The 19,859-nt window shown below is 40.4% G+C and overlaps 1 protein-coding gene across 1 annotated transcript in view; it reads right to left on the bottom strand.

Moving 5' to 3' along the window:
* LOC126416075 (protein unc-80 homolog) overlaps nucleotides 1–19,859 on the bottom strand; it is a 1,008,688-nt gene that overhangs the window by 336,636 nt on the left and 652,193 nt on the right. The window contains exons 42-43 of the mRNA XM_050083557.1: nucleotides 18,886–19,018; nucleotides 9,762–9,902 (exon numbers count right to left, since the gene is read on the bottom strand). Of these exons, the coding sequence (XP_049939514.1) occupies nucleotides 9,762–9,902; nucleotides 18,886–19,018 (274 nt within the window). The remainder of the gene's footprint in view (nucleotides 1–9,761; nucleotides 9,903–18,885; nucleotides 19,019–19,859) is intronic.

Raw genomic sequence — 19,859 nt, forward strand, 5'->3', positions numbered from 1 at the left:
AAGAAAATTCATCGCTGCTATATTATCAATGACTCCTCCTGTGGCCAGTAAGAGGTCCCAATGGGCCATCACATGAAATGTGAACTATCAAGAGATTTTCTATAACTTATTTAAAACTGACACTAGACAAACAGTCCCACCAATTAATGATCATCATCGTTTGATTTGGATTGCACAGATACAACACATATTGCCTTTTGGAACTGCTAGTGCACTAACAATTTTCCAACTTTGTTTGGTGCATCTGATTCAAAACATTCCAAACATAGTCAATTACTTGGATGATATATTAGTAAGTGGCACTACAAGAGGGCAATAGCTTGCAAACTTACATCTCCTGCTTCAGACACTTCAGCAAAATGGAGTAAAATCTACAAAATTGTGAATTCTTTCGAAAGCAAGTGGAGTACTAAGGCACATACTGAGTTATAAAGAATTTCAATGAAGTCATCACAATGTGAAAGCAACAGAAAAGATGCAAGTGCCTGCAAACTTAACAACCTTTAGTAATTTATTGGAAAAGTAAATTATTATGCAAAATTTATAATACATACAGCGCAGATCATCAGTCGCCTAAACAATCTATGCAAGAACAGTGAAATGTCACAAACCTTTTTACAATTTAAAACAGTGTCTAAAGTCTGCTCCTTGTATAACAGCCTATGACTCATCAACTGCCTTATCCCAGCCACTAGCATGTCTCAACATGACATCAAGGCCCTTCTTTCTCACAAAAGCTATGAGTGTCAACAAAACATAGCACATGTGTCTAAAATGCTCATTTCAGCCCCAATCAAACACTCACAAACTGAAAAAGAAGTACTGGCTATCATATTTGGCATCCAATAATTCCATATATTTCTTTATGGTACAAAGTTTTACCTCATAACAGACTATCTTCTTCTTTTGCCTTTATCCCCTACCAACATGGAATCTACATGGTTATTACCAGATTTGGTGCTGATAATGCTAGAGGGCGGCTGGATGCCCTTTATGTGGCTATTCCTTTATCCCTCGAGATTGAATTTGTGTACTCCAACTGTCTGCGAGTAGTGTTATCCACGTGAAAATGTGCAAACATTTTTCTAAATGTTTGCAAATAGTGTAACTGGGGCAGCATGTGGGTACCAGCCCAGTATTCACCTAATCGAATGTGGAAAACGACATCCAGGCTTGCCGCCACATTGGGCCTCCTTGTTGATCTGCTGGGCGGATTCGATCTAGGACAGGCATGCCTGCCCAAATTGCACAAGCAGCATGCGAACACATGCAATTATCTGGGTGGGTATTTCATGAATAACTGTATACCATTAATTTCCTTTTTCAGCCTTATGAACTGCCTTCCAGAAAAAACTGCGTAATACCTACACTGCTATGCTAGCTTCCTCGACAATTACAATTATTCAATTCACTATCAGCAGACAGCGCAACATGCTACACACTAATGCTGATGCCCCATCCAGACTACCTATGAGATTATTTCCGATATTTTGGACTGAGGAAACCACTGTACTTTCAAATAGATAACACCTTACAAGACCATTTACAAGAGTTTCCTGACACTGCATCCACATTTGTGTAGGGTAAATCTGAGCACTGAGGAATCACATGCATGAAGACACTCATCAGGCAGTACACCTACTGGGCTGTACCATGCAGGACATCAAGAGGACAGTCCACTACAGCAAGGCCTATGGGTCAACCTAGTCAGCAACCCTGTAATGGTCCACATCTGGAGAATATTGCAGCAGCCATGGGAACACATCCACATGGTCTGTGTAGGGCTCTACCTCAAAGGGATGTGGCTCTTTATCACAGACTCATTTTCTGCGTTCCTTATTTATTTATATACACATCAAGTTCCTTAGGACCAAATTGAGGAGCAAATGTCCAAGATCATGGAACGTGTCAGTACATGAAATTACAACATAAAAATAATAACAGATAATAAATGTTCATGAACCTGAAAAAGTCAGTCCATAAGTTTAAGTAAACACTATCAGCAATACAATAAGAGTCAGCTTAATTTTTCAGGGAACTCCTTGACAGAATAGAAGGAGTGACCCATGAGGAAAATCTTCAGTTTTGATTTGAAAGCAAATGGATTACTGTTGAGATTTTTGAATTCGAATGGCAGCTTATTGAAAATGGATGCAGCAGTATACTGCACACCTTTTTGCACAAGAGTTAAGGAAGTCCGATCCAAAAGCAGGTTTGATTTCTGCTGAGTATTAACCGAGTGAAAGCTGCTTATTCTTGGGAATAAACTAATATTGGTAACAAGAAACGACAATAAGGAATATACATATTGAGAGGCCAATGTCAAAATACCCAGACTCATGAACAGAGGTCGACAAGAGGTTTGTGAACTCACACCACTTATTGCCCAAACCGCCCATTTCTGAGCCAAAAATATCCTTGTAGAATGGGAAGAGTTTCCTCAAAATATAATACTATACGACATAAGTGAATGAAAATAAGCAAAGTAGACTAATTTTTGTGTCGAACAATCACTCACTTCTGATACCGTTCAAATAGTAAAAATGACAGTACTAAGTCTTTGAACAAGATCCTGAATGTGGGCTTTCCATGACAGCTTACTAACTATCTGAACACCTATAAATTTGAACTGTTCAGTTTCAATAATCATATGCCCATTGTGTGAAATTAAAATGTCAGGTTTTGTTGAATTGTGTGTCAGAAACTGTAAAAACTGAATCTTACTGTGATTTAATGTTAGTTTATTTTCTAGAACCCATGAACTGAGGTCATGTACTAAACTATTTGAAACAGAGCCAATGTTGCACACAACACCCTTTACTACCAAGCTAGTGTCATCAGCAAACAGAAATATTTTAGAGTTACCTGTAATACTAGAGGACACATCATTTATTTAAATAAGGAACAGGAGTGGCCCTAACACTGATCCCTGTGGCACCCCCCCCCCCCCCCCCCCCCACACACTTGACAGTACCCCACTCAGATCCCACATCACAGTCATTATCAACATAATGAATAATAACCTTTTGCTGCCTGTTGCTAAAGTAAGAGGTGAACCAATTGTGAGCTACTCCCTGTATTCCATAATGGTCCAACTTCTGGAGGAATATTTTGTGATCAACACAATCAAATGCCTTGGTTAAATAAAAAAATACACCAAGTGTTCAAAATGTTTTGTTTAGCCCATCCAGTACCTCACAGAGAAAAGAGAATATAGTATTTTCAGTTGTTAGACTACTTCTATAGCCGAACTGTACATTTGATAGCAAATCGTATGATATAAAATGATCAATTATCCTTGCATACACAGCCTTTTCAATAACTTTTGCAAACACTGATGGCATAGAAACAGGTATAAAATTATCTACATTATCCCTTTCTCCCTTTTTATAAAGCGGCTTTACTACTGAGTACTTTAATCGCTCAGAAAACTGACCATTCCTAAAGGAAAAATTTCAAATATGGCTAAATACAGGGCTAACATGTGCAGCACAGTACTTTAATATTCTGCTAGACACTCCATCATAACCATGAGAGTCCTTAGTCTTCAGTGATTTAATTATTGACTCAATCTCCCTCTTGTCTGTATCACAGAGAAGTATTTCAGACATTAATCTCGAAAAGGCATTTGCCAAGAAAGTTATATTATTTCCTGTAGAAACTAAATTTTCATTTTATTCAGCAGCAATGCTCAGAAAATGATTGTTAAATACTGTCCATATACCTGATTTATCAGTAATAGAAATATTTTTACTGCGAACTGACTTTATATCATCAACCTTGTGCTGCTAACCAGACACTTCCTTCACAACTGACCATATTATTTTAATTTCATCCTGTGAATTAGCTATTCTACCTGCATACCACATACTCTTTGCCTTCCTAATAAGATTTTTAAGCACCTTACAATACTGTTTGTAATGGGCTACTGTAGCTTGACTGTGACTACTTCTAACATTTTGATATAATTCCCACTTTGTTCTACATGATATCCTTATCCCACTAGTCAGCCACCCGGGCTGCCCATTACTGCTAGTACCCTGTTTAGAAAGTTTATGTAGTCTGAATGTCAAATTCAACAGCATGGGAGACAGTAAGTGCCTTACAGAAAAGAGACCATTAAAGGGGACTCAGAAACAATCATTTCGGACAATGGCCCTCAATTTCCATCCAGTATGCTTCTGCTCTCAGAATGGCATAACACAACTGACAATGGTGCCATTCTGCCCAGCTTTCAATAGTGAAGTCAAGTGGTTTGTCCATGCTTTTAAGGAAGATGCTGACAGCCATACCCAAGATTGAGGTTCTGAGCCAGTTTCTGGCCTTCTACGGGACCAGTCCAATAAAGGAGCTCACTACAGTGGACTTGCTGCATGGTTCGACACCGACCATCTGGAGCCTTCTGAGGCCTACAACATAGCCCTGCCAGCTCAACTGTCACCTCCATTACTTGCTGGGCACAGAGGTTTGGACTTGCACCTTCTGGAAGGTCTTAGGTTGACTATTAGGTGCGAAAAGAGCTGCCCGGCGATGACAGATGTTCGCAGAGGACACCAATGGCACCATGCTGGTATGACATATCACCCAGCTGCACCAACACTTACTGGCTTGCACCTCAAGATGAGGCCCATCACCTCTGAAGCCAGTTTGATACAGCTTCAGATGGCTGACAGACCAACATTCCATGTTCAATGTCACCAGAGTTGGTCCCTAATGGAATGGGACCTCAGCATGGATTTGGAGATTACAATATCAGCTACAGATAACTCTCGCATCAGCACCATGCCCCCGTAGCAAGCAGAGGACATCAGATGTCAAGATGGTCAGTGATCTTTTAGGTGGCTTGCACAACTGCATCTCCACTCTACCATTAGGGCGACCATATCAACCCTTTGCAACCATTAAAGGTGTGTACGGATGTTATTTCTTCTCTATCAATTGAAAGTGAGGGTGATACCCTGCGATGTCCAATTTCAACGTCTCCTCTGACGGCTGGTATGAGGCACCAATGGGCTATCACATAGGCCTGACTGCTGATGACAAGCCACACCCATTGCAACAAGCTTCTCATTCTGCTAAGCTAAAGTCTCTATCTCACTTATACCATACTTACTACCGTATTTACTTGAATCTAAGCCGCACTCGAATCTAAGCCGCACCTGAAAAATGAGACTCGAAATCAAGGAAACAAATTTTTCCCGAATCTAAGCCGCACCTGAAATTTGAGACTCAAAATTCAAAGGGAGAGAAAAGTTTTAGGTCGCACCTCAAAATCGAAACAAAGTTCGCCTAGTTGTAATATGAGACACAATTTAGGTCGAATGAATGACGATACAGCTACAGCAGTTTGGTTCGAGTCGTAAGCTTAGCAGTTACGGTTTACCAGGTAGCCATTGCTACGCGTCACGCGCTCCGTCCGTATTTATACGGATATCCTTCCTTTTTCATGTGCTTCGACTGGTTTGGATTGATTGCTTATTTTTCTTTGATCTAATAAGTGCCATTCTCTTTGTTATAGGTGTTTACGTCACTCTAAGCTGAAAATGCATTACTGTACTGTGTCATGCATTGTTTGTCGCATTCTGATAGTGCGTGTTTACGGCCTGTTGCCGCTCGCGGCGTGGCTTGCTTTTGTGCGCACTACCGCCACTTACAAATAAAAAATAGAGAGGAGTCGTCTCATTAGCGAAACATTTGTTGTTACTTACACTACTTCTTTCTTTGATAATGATCAACAAGAACCAAATAATAGACTGCGCATGATAGATGTTCTGAACGAAATTTTAGAGAAAATTTTTCTCCATTTGAAAATCTTTGCAGGCACCTCTTTAGTTCATTACATTCTGCACAGAAATTAGAGTCATCTTAGATTTAAAAATCTAGTCAGTTGCCGTGCTTCATTTCTGACTGTATCACTATCAGGCATAAGAATAATACGAATATAAACATGACATGATATGTATATTCTTCCGCGTTTGCTGTTGTCTCACTCTCGTTTCGTAGTTTATTAGGCAGACAGGATTTAAATGAGATAGTAGCAAACACGAAACAATACATGGCAAAATGTTTATATTCGTATTAATCTTATGGCGAAGAGAATACTACATGTGATTCACAATTCATAAAAGCTCCTATTAGCAACCATCTCTTCTCACAGGTAGGAAAAAATTCAGAACGTAGAGTTGGCCATATTGACAAACATCCCAAACAGTATTGCCAGTCGGATTTTCGTAGTACATTGAAATGCTGCTACATTCGAAGATCAACAATACAGAATTTGTATTTACTTCGTTGGATAATGTACCAAAACGCAGTGGTCAAAACTCTGGGCAAAGGAAAAAGGCTCGTCTTCCACTTTTTTTTTAAATTTATTTACTGACGCAGAGATTTTGGTGCCAGTATTTATCTTTGTGCCTACAAAGCATGCCTGTGTGGCGCTACATATATTCGACGGCAGAAGTTAGTTGTGGCGGCACCCACCAACATTTTTCAGAACTCCCGCTTGCTTTGCACTCGATTCTAAGCCACAGGCGGTTTTTTGGATCACAAAAACCGGAAAAAAAGTGCGGCTTAGATTCGAGTAAATACGGTACTTATTGGATTTCAACTAGACTATGTTTTGGATTGCTGGTCCATAGATTATTGCTGGATTTGCTTGACATGCACTATCTACGTTATTGTTTTGGCATGTACTACAATTTACAACAAACCAGTGCAAACTGGAAATGTGACCTATCAAGTAGTTACAGTGTATCAATATTTTCTTTATGATAAAGTGTATGTTGCACCACAGCAGGTGAAGTAAGCAGTTTAAGAGAAACCAATATTTAATTGTGATGGGGACAGGAACTTGACAATATGAAAAAAATAGTAGGAGATCTTGGATAGGGTGGAAGAAATGAAAGGGGAAGGCACTTTGTAGAATTTTGCATAGCCCTACTTTCACTGTTCAGGTGGCAAACTTCATGGCAGACAGCTCTCAGAACAAATACTATTTTGCACCAACATGCAAGCACAAAGAAGCACTTGTGACAAATGAGTCACCGAACAAATTATTTGCCAAGTGTACTGCAGCAGACTCACATGCCATGAGTACTTGGCAGAGACACGAAAGTCACTTGTATAAAATGGGCTTTATCAGGTTACAGTCCAGAGCAAAAGAGAAGAATTTAAAATGTGGTGTTACACAAGAATGCTGGAGAAGGATAGATGGATAACTAATGAGGAGTTACTGCAACAGGGAGAAGAGTTCTTTAGCCCTGATGACTAAAAGGAGGGACAGACTAATTGATAGCATACATCCTGATGTGTCAAAGTATGTGTGTGTGTGTGTGTGTGTGTGTGTGTGTGTGTGTGTGTGTGTGTGAGGGAGAGAGAGGGTGAGTTCGGGGAGGGGGGGAGAGGGGGGGTTGATAGTAGGGGGAGGGGGATTACTGAATGGGGAGACAATGTTTAGGCTACAGAAAACACTTTAAAGTGGATGCTGTTTGTTGGAGTAATTATGCAGAGATGAAGAGACATACATAGAATGGACAATTGTGGAGAGATGCATCAAACCAGTCTTCCAAATGAACACCTCCACAACAATACAACATCAACAACAGTAATTGAACTTGAAAGACAGATATTCAAATAAGATAAAGAATACACTTCTTTGACATTGAGGAATTCAACACATATAAGTGTCTGAAAAATAGTTTATGAAAAATTAGTAAAAACTGATTGCATCGATATTAATATACCAATGACGATGTCCAAGGATTTTACTAACAAATAAGCATACTAAAAAGGAATAGACAAAAAATTTGTACTTAACTGCCTGAAATACAGTATTTTATGGTCTACGAGACACTTTTTTCTTCAAAACTCTGCCACCAAAATTCAGGTACGTCTTATACTTAAAATTAATGTAAAAAGTCCAGTGTTTGATTTAAAATCCCCACCAGTCTTAAAATGGCCATATGTTGAAGGCCACAAGAATCTACCTCTATCTGGCAACACTAGATTTAACTGGCAACAGCAGTGCACCGATGCGACGAACATGAGTTGCAGGGATTCACAAACTTGTTAACTGTCTTCCTCCTGCCCAGCCATGACAACCCCAGAACACTGTCTAGCCTATGACGCATCATTGCAGTCTACAGCGTGACTGAACCTGAACTGAAACTGATTTGTGTTATCAATAATAGCACAATATTTTTGTTAGTAATGAAAAAAATAATAATAATAAAAGGTATTCATTTGATGTGGGCCACAAGTTGAAAGCAATAGCATATGTAGAAAAACACGGAAGCAGAGCGGCTGAGTGGCACTTCAGCCCTCCATCAACAGAAAAGACCATTCACAATTGGGGGGAGAAGGAATGAAAAAAATGAGGAAGACTACATGTGCAAATAGACGACTGAATGCAAAATGGCCAAAACTAGAAGATGACATACTGAAAGTGATTCAAAGGCACTATCGATCTCAATTTTATGGCATCCTAGGGGCCTTTATCATGTACTTATACACAGACTTTAAGGGTGGAGTTGGTTGATGCTACAGGTTTATGAAGATTCATGGACTTAGCTTTGACACCAAAACCAGAATATCTTAGAAAATGCCATACCAGTACGAAGAGAAAACATTATCTTTCCATTGCTTTAATATTCAATATCAAATGAAAACTAGTGTGGAACTAAGCCAAATAGTGAATAGAGATGAAACTCCTCTGACACTGATGTGCCAAGGAACAGAACTGTTGCCATGAAAGTTACTAAAGCTGTAGCTATAAAAACAAGAGGACATAAAAAGAATGCACAACTCTGTTGTCCTTTCACATTGTGCTGGCCATACTAAACTTAATCCAAGGATCATTTTCAAGTGCAAACTAATGCCAAAACCTGAAACAGCAGCAAGTGTTGCTGTTCACGTACATGATAAGGGTTGCATGGATGAGGCTGGTATGACGTTATGGATTAATAGAATGTGGGAGAGAAGGAAAGTGCTTCACTGAAGAAGCGTTCTCTTCTTATGCTAGATCAATTTAGTGGTCACTTGAAAAACTCTGTGAAAGAGAAACTGAGACAAGGAAATACAAAGCTTGCTATTACTCTGGGAGAACTTAATTCACAATTGCAACCTCTTGATGTCTTGGTAAATAAACCATTTAAAGCATATATTGGAGAGGAATGGAACAAATGTATGATAGATGAGACACCACATGAATTCACACTGAAGGGTGATCTAAAACAACCTACAATCAAACAAGTGGGTCAGTGGATAAAACTGTTATGATCTCGAGTGACAGAAGATATTATTGTTAAATAATAAAGCGTGGCGTAAGTAACACTCTCGATGACAGTGAGGACCATCTTATGTACGATGAGGACAATAATGATGACAAAGAGGAAGAAGAAGTAGAAGAAGAAAATTCAGATGACGATTTTCAGGGATTTTAAAGGCCAGTTTGGTTTTATAACTTAAGTTTTTCTTTTAGTCTGGCTTTACAAGCTAATAATAAAAATATTATTTTTTTATAACATTGCTTAAAAAATGTGTCTTATAGTCAAATGTGTCTTATAGTCTGTAAAATACATAGCACTCCCCACCTCTGCAAGTAGCATGCTGCTATACTAAAGTACACTGTAACTTCAAGTTCTATTTGCAGAGAATTATAATTAATTATAAATTGTAAATAAATTATATGTACAGTGTAAAAAATTTATAAATAAACACACACACACACACACACACACACACACACACACACACACACTTACGTGTTTTGTAATCGACAAGGAAATACTCCTTGTGTCGAGATTCAGGAATGCCAAAGAAATCTAATGATTCCTTAAGAATTTGAATAAACTGGGTATCTTCTTGTACAGGAAATTGTGAGGGGATTCCTCCTGCATCTGGGTCTGAAAAGTAATGTATGAAAAGAGAAGATGAAAAAAGGGAGAAAAAAATTATTAAAGCCACATGCAAAGAGAATGTCCTTATGCTGACACGAAAGACTGTACATTACTTCTAAAAATAGAAGGGTATACCTAATTAAGTTTGGAAAGTCCATTGAATCTGTAGGTAATTAACACAGTTAAGCAAGAAATTGAAGAAAGTGTAAAATTACAGACAAAAAGTTTAGAAGAAGGATTTTGCAAAATAAAACAAATACAATAGCCAAAGTAAGAAACTCGACAACAGATCAGAGAAAAGAAATAAGTGAATAAATGAAGGCATATTGGTAAAAGAAGTAGGTTATTAACTTGTATGTAAAAGAAAACAGAAAACTCAAAAGAAAATCACATTTCTGATGTAGCATGACAAAGTTAATAAACTTTATGTGTATGAGACTGTTCTTCATATTTGCTGAATTTATAGCACGCTCATTTGAATTCCGTTAAAAAAAATACAACACTTAGTTGATTTGAGTTTATTTTTCAACATACGTGCTGAAATGAATACAGATCTTCTTTTTTTTCCTTTTGAAACCATTCATTTGTTCACTTTCATATTCCAACTTTCAGTTTCGTAAATACACACAACAATTACCACAGAACTTTTATGTAGTTGCACTGTATCACTGTTTCCTCAAATGTTTAAAACTGTGATACTGGAGCTTTAATTCACTATCATGGTAAAAATAACAGGAGAAGGAAATAGAAGAAGTAATTAGTGTAAAACTCCTCACAAGTATTTACAGGACAATGAGCACGGAAAGTTTCAAAACTGCACACAAAATTCAATCTATGTTATAAATATGACAGTAAAAATATTACTGCAAACTATTATAAAATATAGAAGTTGTATTCAAACCAATACGTACATAAATGAGGACACAAACTGATACATAAATTTATTGTGATACATCTGTTATGTCAGTTATAAAGTTTAACATTGTGATGTGCAGTAGCAGCTGTTATCATCTAAATGATAATAGTGTTTACAATATAATGGAAGGAAACATTCCACGTGGGAAAAATTATATATAAAAACAAAGATGAGGTGACTTACCGAACAAAAGCGCTGGCAGGTCGATAGACACACAAACAAACACAAACATACACACAAAATTCAAGCTTTCGCAACAAACTGTTGCCTCATCAGGAAAGAGGGAAGGAGAGGGGAAGAGGAAAGGAAGTGGGTTTTAAGGGAGAGGGTAAGGAGTCATTCCAATCCCGGGAGTGGAAAGACTTACCTTAGGGGGAAAAAAGGACAGGTATACACTCGCACACACGCACATATCCATCCACACATACAGACACAAGCAGACATATTTAAATATGTCTGCTTGTGTCTGTATGTGTGGATGGATATGTGCGTGTGTGCGAGTGTATACCTGTCCTTTTTTCCCCCTAAGGTAAGTCTTTCCACTCCCGGGATTGGAATGACTCCTTACCCTCTCCCTTAAAACCCACTTCCTTTCCTCTTCCCCTCTCCTTCCCTCTTTCCTGATGAGGCAACAGTTTGTTGCGAAAGCTTGAATTTTGTGTGTATGTTTGTGTTTGTTTGTGTGTCTATCGACCTGCCAGCGCTTTTGTTCGGAAGTCACCTCATCTTTGTTTTTATATATGATAATAGTGTTTCATATTCAACAACACTGTAAAATAACTTCATACTACATGACAACATGCTTCAACAGTCAAAGCTCTCATCATCAGGTTTCCAGCACTTACAGCTCATCATATATCAGTGTTGCTGATGATGACAGCTTTGAGCCTTAATATGCATTGCTGTGTAAGACAAACACTATTTTACAATATGGCTGAATGTTATAACCTTTTTTATTTTCCCTTTCTTTGACTTATTCTTAAATAGTAAAAAAGTAAAGTCACTTGGCACTGTTAGTATTGTATTTACAAGAGGTAGTTTCGGAAAACTAGTAGAAAACACTTACACTGAAATTTTCTGACAGATTAAAACTTTGTGCCGGGTTGGGACTCGAATGCGGGGCCTCTATCTTTTGTGTGACAGTGCTCTGCTGGCTTACCAGCACCATGCATCAACCATCCTCACAGCTTTATTTCTAGCAGTACCTCATCTCCTACTTTCTAAATTTCACAAAGGTCTCCCATGAAACCTGCAGGACTAGGACTCCTGGGAAAAATGATAAAATTATGTTGCGATGATCAGTATTCCCACCAGCGGACATCGCGATTGAGGCAGATTATCTGAAATGGGTAGTGGAATGGAGTAGTGCAGAAATCTGCCATGGAGGGCATACATAGTATGGGCAGACCCACTGACAGATGTGTTTACTTGCAGGTGGCAGTATAAGCCAAGCAGGCCAGTGCTTATGCTGAGTTCAACCACTGAAGACCTCACCTTGCACATTGTGCACAGTGTTGAGGCCAAGTGCTCAGTCATTAACCGTCCATGGAAGACATGTGCTGAGTTCATTCCCTAGCACCTCTCTATGTAGTTTCAGTTTCCCTGCTTTGTGGATCAACTCATGCAGTAAGTTTCATTTTCTCTCACAGGGTTCATTCCCTGATTATTAACAGGCCACTGTCAGCCCATGAAGTATCTGTACTGTCAGTGTAGTATAATGGTGTTGTCACACGTGTGCAGATACTGAAGTGGTGACAAATGACATCTGACATATGTGATGACCCTAATATTTGCTTGAAAGTCTCTTGGGCATGCAGCCAGATAGACTGACTGCTGCATTTCTATCAATCAAGCCAGCTGCATGCCTGAGAGACTTTCAAGCAGCAAATTCACTAGGAAATATTACAAATGCCCCTAATTTACCTAGTGTTAATTTTGAGCTACAATCAACCTGGGATTTCTGCAATGCTGGCAGGAACAGTTGTGCCTACAGAACGAACAGTAGCAGCAGTGGCAGCATGATCAAATCATTTGCAGATGCTGACGAAACAAATGTAGATTTGCTTCAAGCCCTCGCTTCACTTGCAGCAGGAAGGGGACCATTCCACAGTTTTCTTCCCTGTTCTTGCTGCTTCCAACACCACTGGCCAGTTTCAATGAGTCTACAAAAAGATGGGAGCGTTATCTACACTCGTTCTTGATACACTGCCAGGTAAGGCATATCGTCAATCCAGTTGTTAAGGCCATCATGTTGCTGTCCAGCAGTATGGGATTGTATGAAGCTTTTCAAAATTTCAAGCCCTCCACTGAGCCCAGGAAACTCCCCTTTGACGAGTTCTGCTGGGTGCTGATGCAGTGATGGTGACACAGTTGCAGTTAAACCAGCACCACAAGCACATTGACCAGTCATACACAGCCCGGATCGCCAGTTTGCAGGGCTTCTCCAGCAAGTGTCATTTTGAGTGCCCCAAATGTGCTAGCTCTTATGCAGTCTCATTAATTTAGAACATCATTGTACAGTTAGTGCCTGATTCCAAAGTTTACATTAGGTACAGACCTTGTCCAACATTACCCAGATTGCAGAATAGCATGGGCTGACAGCGACAGCAAGGGACGTCCTTTCTGATAACTGGCAGGTAGCTCAATTTGATTTGCACAGTAAACAGGTCCCGCTGCCCCATGGGCGACCTAGGTAGTCCTCTCTCCCACCAAGTCATTGTGTGTTAACAGTTCTAGCCCATGGTGTTGCTGTGCTGCCCGTCTTCACCTGTGCTGAGCCCAGCAGGTTTGCGAATGGCAACAAATCAAATTTCAAGTTGACAAGGAAGTCATGGTCATCCTTGTAATAGTACTCCTTCCTCTAGCATTGTCATTTTTTATAGAAGTAGCTGATACCAGGATTAATCTCGAATCTCGTACAGGTTAAAATTATCGCAGCTGTTTCACTAAGAGAATTTCATATGATTTTGTATATGATATATTTCAGGCTAAAATGTATGGAAAGAAATTAATTTGTTACAATATTATGCCTCTCAAAGCTTTGGAAACTTTTGCAGAGACAGAGAAATTTAATGGTGATGTATGAAAGGGTAAGATTACATCCTCATTAATTTAGATACATACAGGCTCTTGGGGTGCCTGGAGTTGCAACAGCTGCTATGTCAGGTTGTGGATAATAGTAAACAGTGCATTCCTTGCAGGGGCAATTCTCCATTTCTGTGTGTCATAAGAATGTGGAAAGCCAACTTACATTATTAGTGGTTGACTCATCATTGGCACAAATATTTTGAGCCAGACGTTTTTTCTGTTTTTTTGGCGGTTGACTAAGTGCATTTAGTGTCCCAGTCTGTTCCTTTTCACAACTTGGACTCCTTACTATGGTCATACAGCCTGATATCTGAGAATATCTTGGGTCAGGCAGCAAAATTCAGTGCATATGTATCTCATAAGCTATCAATGGTACCTAAATTTGTCACCCTGCCCCATTCTCTTCTTCATGTGCAACACTGTAAAGGCTGAGTTTCTGTATCGATGAAGGCACTGTTTCTCACATTTTGTCACATCAGTTCACCACATCTTTGTTGGTGATTCAGAAGTCTGATGGTGGCATGTGATTTTGAGGCAATTTTAAACTGACTGTCATTGCACAACGTGTTACAGATTCATATCCAATTCTGAGACAGGTGGGGTATTGGTGAAGTTGCCAAGGGAAGGGGAACTTTTTCGTACAACCACTTGGGAGATGCCTACTTGCAGTTGCTGTTTGACAAGGTTTCTCGGACTTTCTTGGTCTTCAACAACTCCTTTGGCTTTTACCAGTTTGATCACTTGCTTTCTGGAATCTCATCTGCACCTGGAATTCATCAACAGTATTTAGACAACTTGATTCAGGACGTAACAGGCCCTACTTGAGAGAAGCAGATACAAAGCCTTCTGTCATTTTCCATAACCTCCTGGAGATGGGCCTTCACTGCAAGAGCAAAAGTGCAGTTACTTCTCCCCAAAGATGCATTTTTTGGGCCATGTGCTTAGTAAACAAGGTCTCATCCCTGAGAACATAAAAGCCATCATCAACCTGCTGGTGCTCAAGAACCTGAAGAAGCATCAGTCTTTTTTGGGCAAGATTTCATATTACGCTCAGTTCATTCCTCAGACTCCACACATCTGCGCGCCTCTCAACTGGCTTCACCAGAAGGGCTTAACTTCACCTGGTCTGCAGATTGTCAATAGCCTTTTCAGCCTCTCAAGTAGTGTTTGTACTCTTCTTTGGCTTCTTTTTGCTGGGTAAAACTTTAACCATGGCCTGTGAAGCATCCCAGTATGGCTTTGGTGTCGCCTGTCCCACTGGAACCCATATGTAACTGAACAATCTACTGCTTATGAATCGAAGACACTTTCTGCAGGGTGGTGTAATTAATCACAGGTGGAAAAGAAGGGACTAGCTATTATTTTTGAAGTGAAGAAGTCTACTAGCTGGCAATTGATCACAACACTGAACATCTGGTGCAGGCTTGTGGGGATTGTGCACAGAATGAGGCTACAATGGCACCCCACATCTCTACTTGGCCAGTCCCGGAGCAACCTTTGGACAGAGGGCATGTTGATTACACTTGTCCATTTTTGGGAAGCATATGGCTGTTGGTGTTCGATGTATTGTCCAGTTTTCCATATGTAACCAAGCCATCCTTCACATCATTGACAGTCACTGTTCATGCATTGTTGGTTATTTTTCTCATAGAAGGAACCCCCCAGGATCCACAGTACGCAATTTGTGCCACACAAGTTTGAAGACTTTTGGGTTCAAAATGTTATCCATCAATTGACTACCACTCTGTTTCACTGCCAGGTGGAGTGCTTCCAGACCCGAACAAGGAAGACCATGTTTGCCTCTTCACATGATGAATTTTTTTGAGTTTTCTGCACACACACTAGATGATGCCAGTCAACAGGTGCAGTCTGGTGGAACACTTGCGTGGGCACCAGCTGCAATGTCTCCTAGATTTGTTGCACCCTGAGCTGCGTGATACAGGCTACTGTGGCCTGCCATGGTTTCCTCCCGGGGCTGCCATTTGGGCCTGATCCTTGGGCCAGAGGCTGGAGTAGCTGCTGGATGTTGTTGTAGGCCACAAACGTCAACAGTTATTGCAGTGAATATTGGTAGGGAGCAGTTGACCTATCATACAAATCAGTTGTGCCAACACCCTATTGGGGCATTGCCGCTGGAGTCTTCGGGTCAGCTGAATTGCAGGGTAAGTCACAATGTTGATACAGGGGTGGGCTGCCACTTGTAGAGGCACACATCCCTCTTGTCACCCCCTCCACACCCTCTGCCTTCTTCCCATAGCCTGCAGCCTTGAGCCTCACAGAGACTTGTGCCTCCTCTTGCTGATGTGGAGCCCATGGATTTCAATGCAGCCTGCAGTCTACTCCCCTAACTTTGCCAATGGAGGTGGCCTCATCCCCACTGTTGCCAGAGGACCCACTGTTCCTTCAGCAGCCGTGTCTGTCTGTCCTTCTTGCGGAGCCAGAGGTGTCAATATTGTCTCTTTTGGTGGTCAGTCTGCTGCTGAGCTCTCCAGTGCCCTTCCAGTCCTGTTCCAGAGGTGATGACCCAAGCCCGGCTATTTTCAGCCCTATGTGACCTCTTCAGGGGGAGAGATTTAGTATCTCTGCCAATAGACATTGTAATGGAGACGGATGAAATGCCAGGCGTAGCACAACAGAATAGTGTGCAAACCTATAATGGATGGCACACACAATGTCTAGTATGGGCAGATCCACTGACAGAGGTCAGTAGGCAGTAGGCATTAGGCTAAACAGGTTAGCTTATACTGAGTTCAACCATCGCGTAAATTGCCTTGCTCGTCATGCCGATTTGCTGCAGAGTGCTGTCATTAGCTGCCTGCACTAACTGCATGGTGAGTTTATTCCCATGTCTCTACCTGGTTTTGGACTTTCTGCTTCCCACAGATCAACTTGCACAATGAGTTTCATTTTCTCTCAGGGGTTCTGTTCCTCAGTTAATATGAAGCCCCATTCAGCCAGAGAAGTAGACATGCCAACACTGCTTTACAGTGATGTCCTCAAGCCTGTGCAGATACTAACAGAGACAAGGCTAGCCACAGCCTGGGGGATTGTTTCTAGAGTGAATTTTCACTCTGCAGTGGACTCAGTTCTACTTCTGCCAATAACTCATCTCCTATCATTCAAACTTCAGAGAAGTGCTCCTGCAGAACTTGTAGGGCTAGCACTCCTAGATGAAAGAATACTATGGAGACACAGCTTAACCTCAGTCTCAGGGATTGTTTCCACAATAAATTTTCACTCTGCAGTGAAGTGTATGATAATATAAAACTTTTTGGCCAATTAAAACTGTGTTCCAAACTGGAACTCGAACACAGATCGTTTGCTTTTTGTAAGTGCTCTATTAACTGAGATACCTGAACAAGACTGTACAACCATTCCACACAACTTTACTTCTGACAGCAGCTCATTTGATCTGTGAGAAAGTTCCACTGCAGTGCAAAGTCTGCTGCAGAGTGAAAATTCGTTCTGGGCAACAATCCCACATATTCTGACTGAGTCAAGCCCTGCAGTTTTAACATAAAAAAATCTGTGAAGTTTTGAAGGTTGCTGCCCATAAAAGGCAAAGATTCCAGGTTTGAAACCCAGTGCAGCATGAGGTTTTAATCTGTCAGAAGTTTCATATCTGTGAAAACTCTGCTGCAGAGTGAAAATTCATTCTGGAAACAATCCCTCAGTCTGTGGCTAAGCCATGTCTTCACAGTATCCTTTCTTCCAGGAGTGTTAATTCTGCAAGTTTTGCAGGAGAACTTCTGTGAAGTTTGGAAGGTAGGAGATGAGGTAACGGCAGAAGTAAAGCTTTGAAGATGATTTGTGAGTCATGCTCAGGTAGGTCAGTTGGTAGAAAACTTGCCCACGAAAGGTAAAGGCCCTAGGTTTCAGTCCCAGTCTGGCACACAGATTTAATCTACCAAGTTTCATATCAGAGCACATTCCGCAACAGACTGAAAATTCATTCTCAAAAGGCTTTCATTTTTTGTGATCTTTGATAGTTTTACTTTTCAAGTGTATATTCTTTCTTAAATGCAAGTGCATGTACAAGTTTTTGTGATGCACACTTGTAGAGAGTACAACTGTGTTTTGTGTTGTAGGTTACAACAAACAGCAGAAAGAAGAGTGTAAAACTTAGTAATGGCACATCAGTCTACTACTCTCAAATAGCTGCAAAAGTACTGCTGCGTTGAACATTCCCATCTCACCAATGGGTTTGCATCAGCAGTGTAATATTCCCTTGTAATATTCCCTTATTCCTTGAAAGGTTGTTCAGGACATTACACACATCTGGGCATCATGAACTTAATAATACCACCTCCTGTTAACTTAACACCGAAATAATGATGACACAAAGTTTCTTTTGCCGGTCGAAGTGGCCATGCGGTTAAAGGCGTTGCAGTCTGGAACCGCAAGACCGCTACGGTCGCAGGTTCGAATCCTGCCTCGGGCATGGATGTTTGTGATGTCCTTAGGTTAGTTAGGTTTAACTAGTTCTAAGTTCTAGGGGACGAATGACCTCAGCAGTTGAGTCCCATAGTGCTCAGAGCCATTTGAACCATTTGAACAAAGTTTCTTTCACTGTGAAAATTTGAATTATCAACTCCAGGTTCAGTGTCACCACACCAGGAAGCATTAATTATGTTGGTGACTGAACAGTAAATGACACATATAGCAACTCAAGAGTTTCCAAGAGATGCAACCAATGTGATGAATTGCAAACAGTTCCACTCTACAAGATTAATACATCAGTCTATTTGAAAACTTTACCAGCTTTGAGAAATTTTCTGTCTCCATTCGTTGCTTTCATCTACTGAATAAGGAATTTGGTTCCATCTGTTTGAGAACTACTATAATTTCATCTTATTGTTACATACGCTGTAATATTCAACATTTTTACTTTAATAAATTTTTGGCATCCATTATTAATGTAGAATGTTTCATTAATATAAGGAAATAATCTTTTAATTTCTTTGATACCATGAAAGTCACTCTTACCTTGTGGTCCGTGCACAACTATTTTCTTTGCTGATGGTACATTTGCTGTAAGAAGAATTGATGCATCACATTGCTCTTTCCTAAGAATTTGCTTCAAATCTTTGAACATAATCCCATGCACACTGTGCACTACCTGTAACAGAGAAAATAAAAATCACAATGTTAGCTCATTAATTACAAAAAAATATTCAGAACAGTGAAAGGTTTTGGTTTAAAGTTCAGCAACTGTATGTGCAGTAAAACCCAGGTTTAGGTTTTCTGCGATTTTCTTGTCACAGATACAAATTCTGGGAAGATTCCTTGGAAAACAGCACCTCCAATTTCCTTCCTATCTTTTCCCATTCTGAGCTAGCAATCAATCTCTGATGGTCTCAAAATCACTGGAATATTACATCATAATCTTCTTTCCTTCTTTGAAAGATTAACTGCGTGAATGGCCAAAGATGTCGAGTGAACGTAGATTTCAGGCACCACTGCTCAGTCTACGACTGCTAAGCACAAAGAGGCTAACCCATCAGTGAAGGACCATGTGGTAACACCCCTCTATCAACAGCATTGTGTACAGGGGTGTCAGTGACACTGGAAGCTCTAATTTGTGTATTTAACATAAATTTGCACCATGTAGACTATTTCTGGTTGCTGCTTATCATATCTTGTTATCATCTGGTTCATGCTCTGTAGCAGACTGTTCCAGCTCGAGTGCCCTCCAACGGGCATCTGGGCACCCACAAGTACAGGTGGCCAGGAGTGGGCAAAAAGCTGATGTGCTTGCTGTCAGGCAGCTGGACCACAGCCTACAGGATCATAATCCACTGGCTAAACAGACGCAGGCATGGTGGTTTGCACATGCAGAGAATGTGTGTAATAGGGCTGCCTGGTGAGTAGCGTATACTAACTGCACCTTCGCGAGGGCAAGCTGAGGGCTGCCTGGAGCTGCCTGTACCAAGCATTGGAAAGCCAACTATAAGGCCACA

This window comes from Schistocerca serialis, chromosome 8, assembly GCF_023864345.2.
Source record: "Schistocerca serialis cubense isolate TAMUIC-IGC-003099 chromosome 8, iqSchSeri2.2, whole genome shotgun sequence".
NCBI classification, from domain to species: domain Eukaryota; kingdom Metazoa; phylum Arthropoda; class Insecta; order Orthoptera; family Acrididae; genus Schistocerca; species Schistocerca serialis.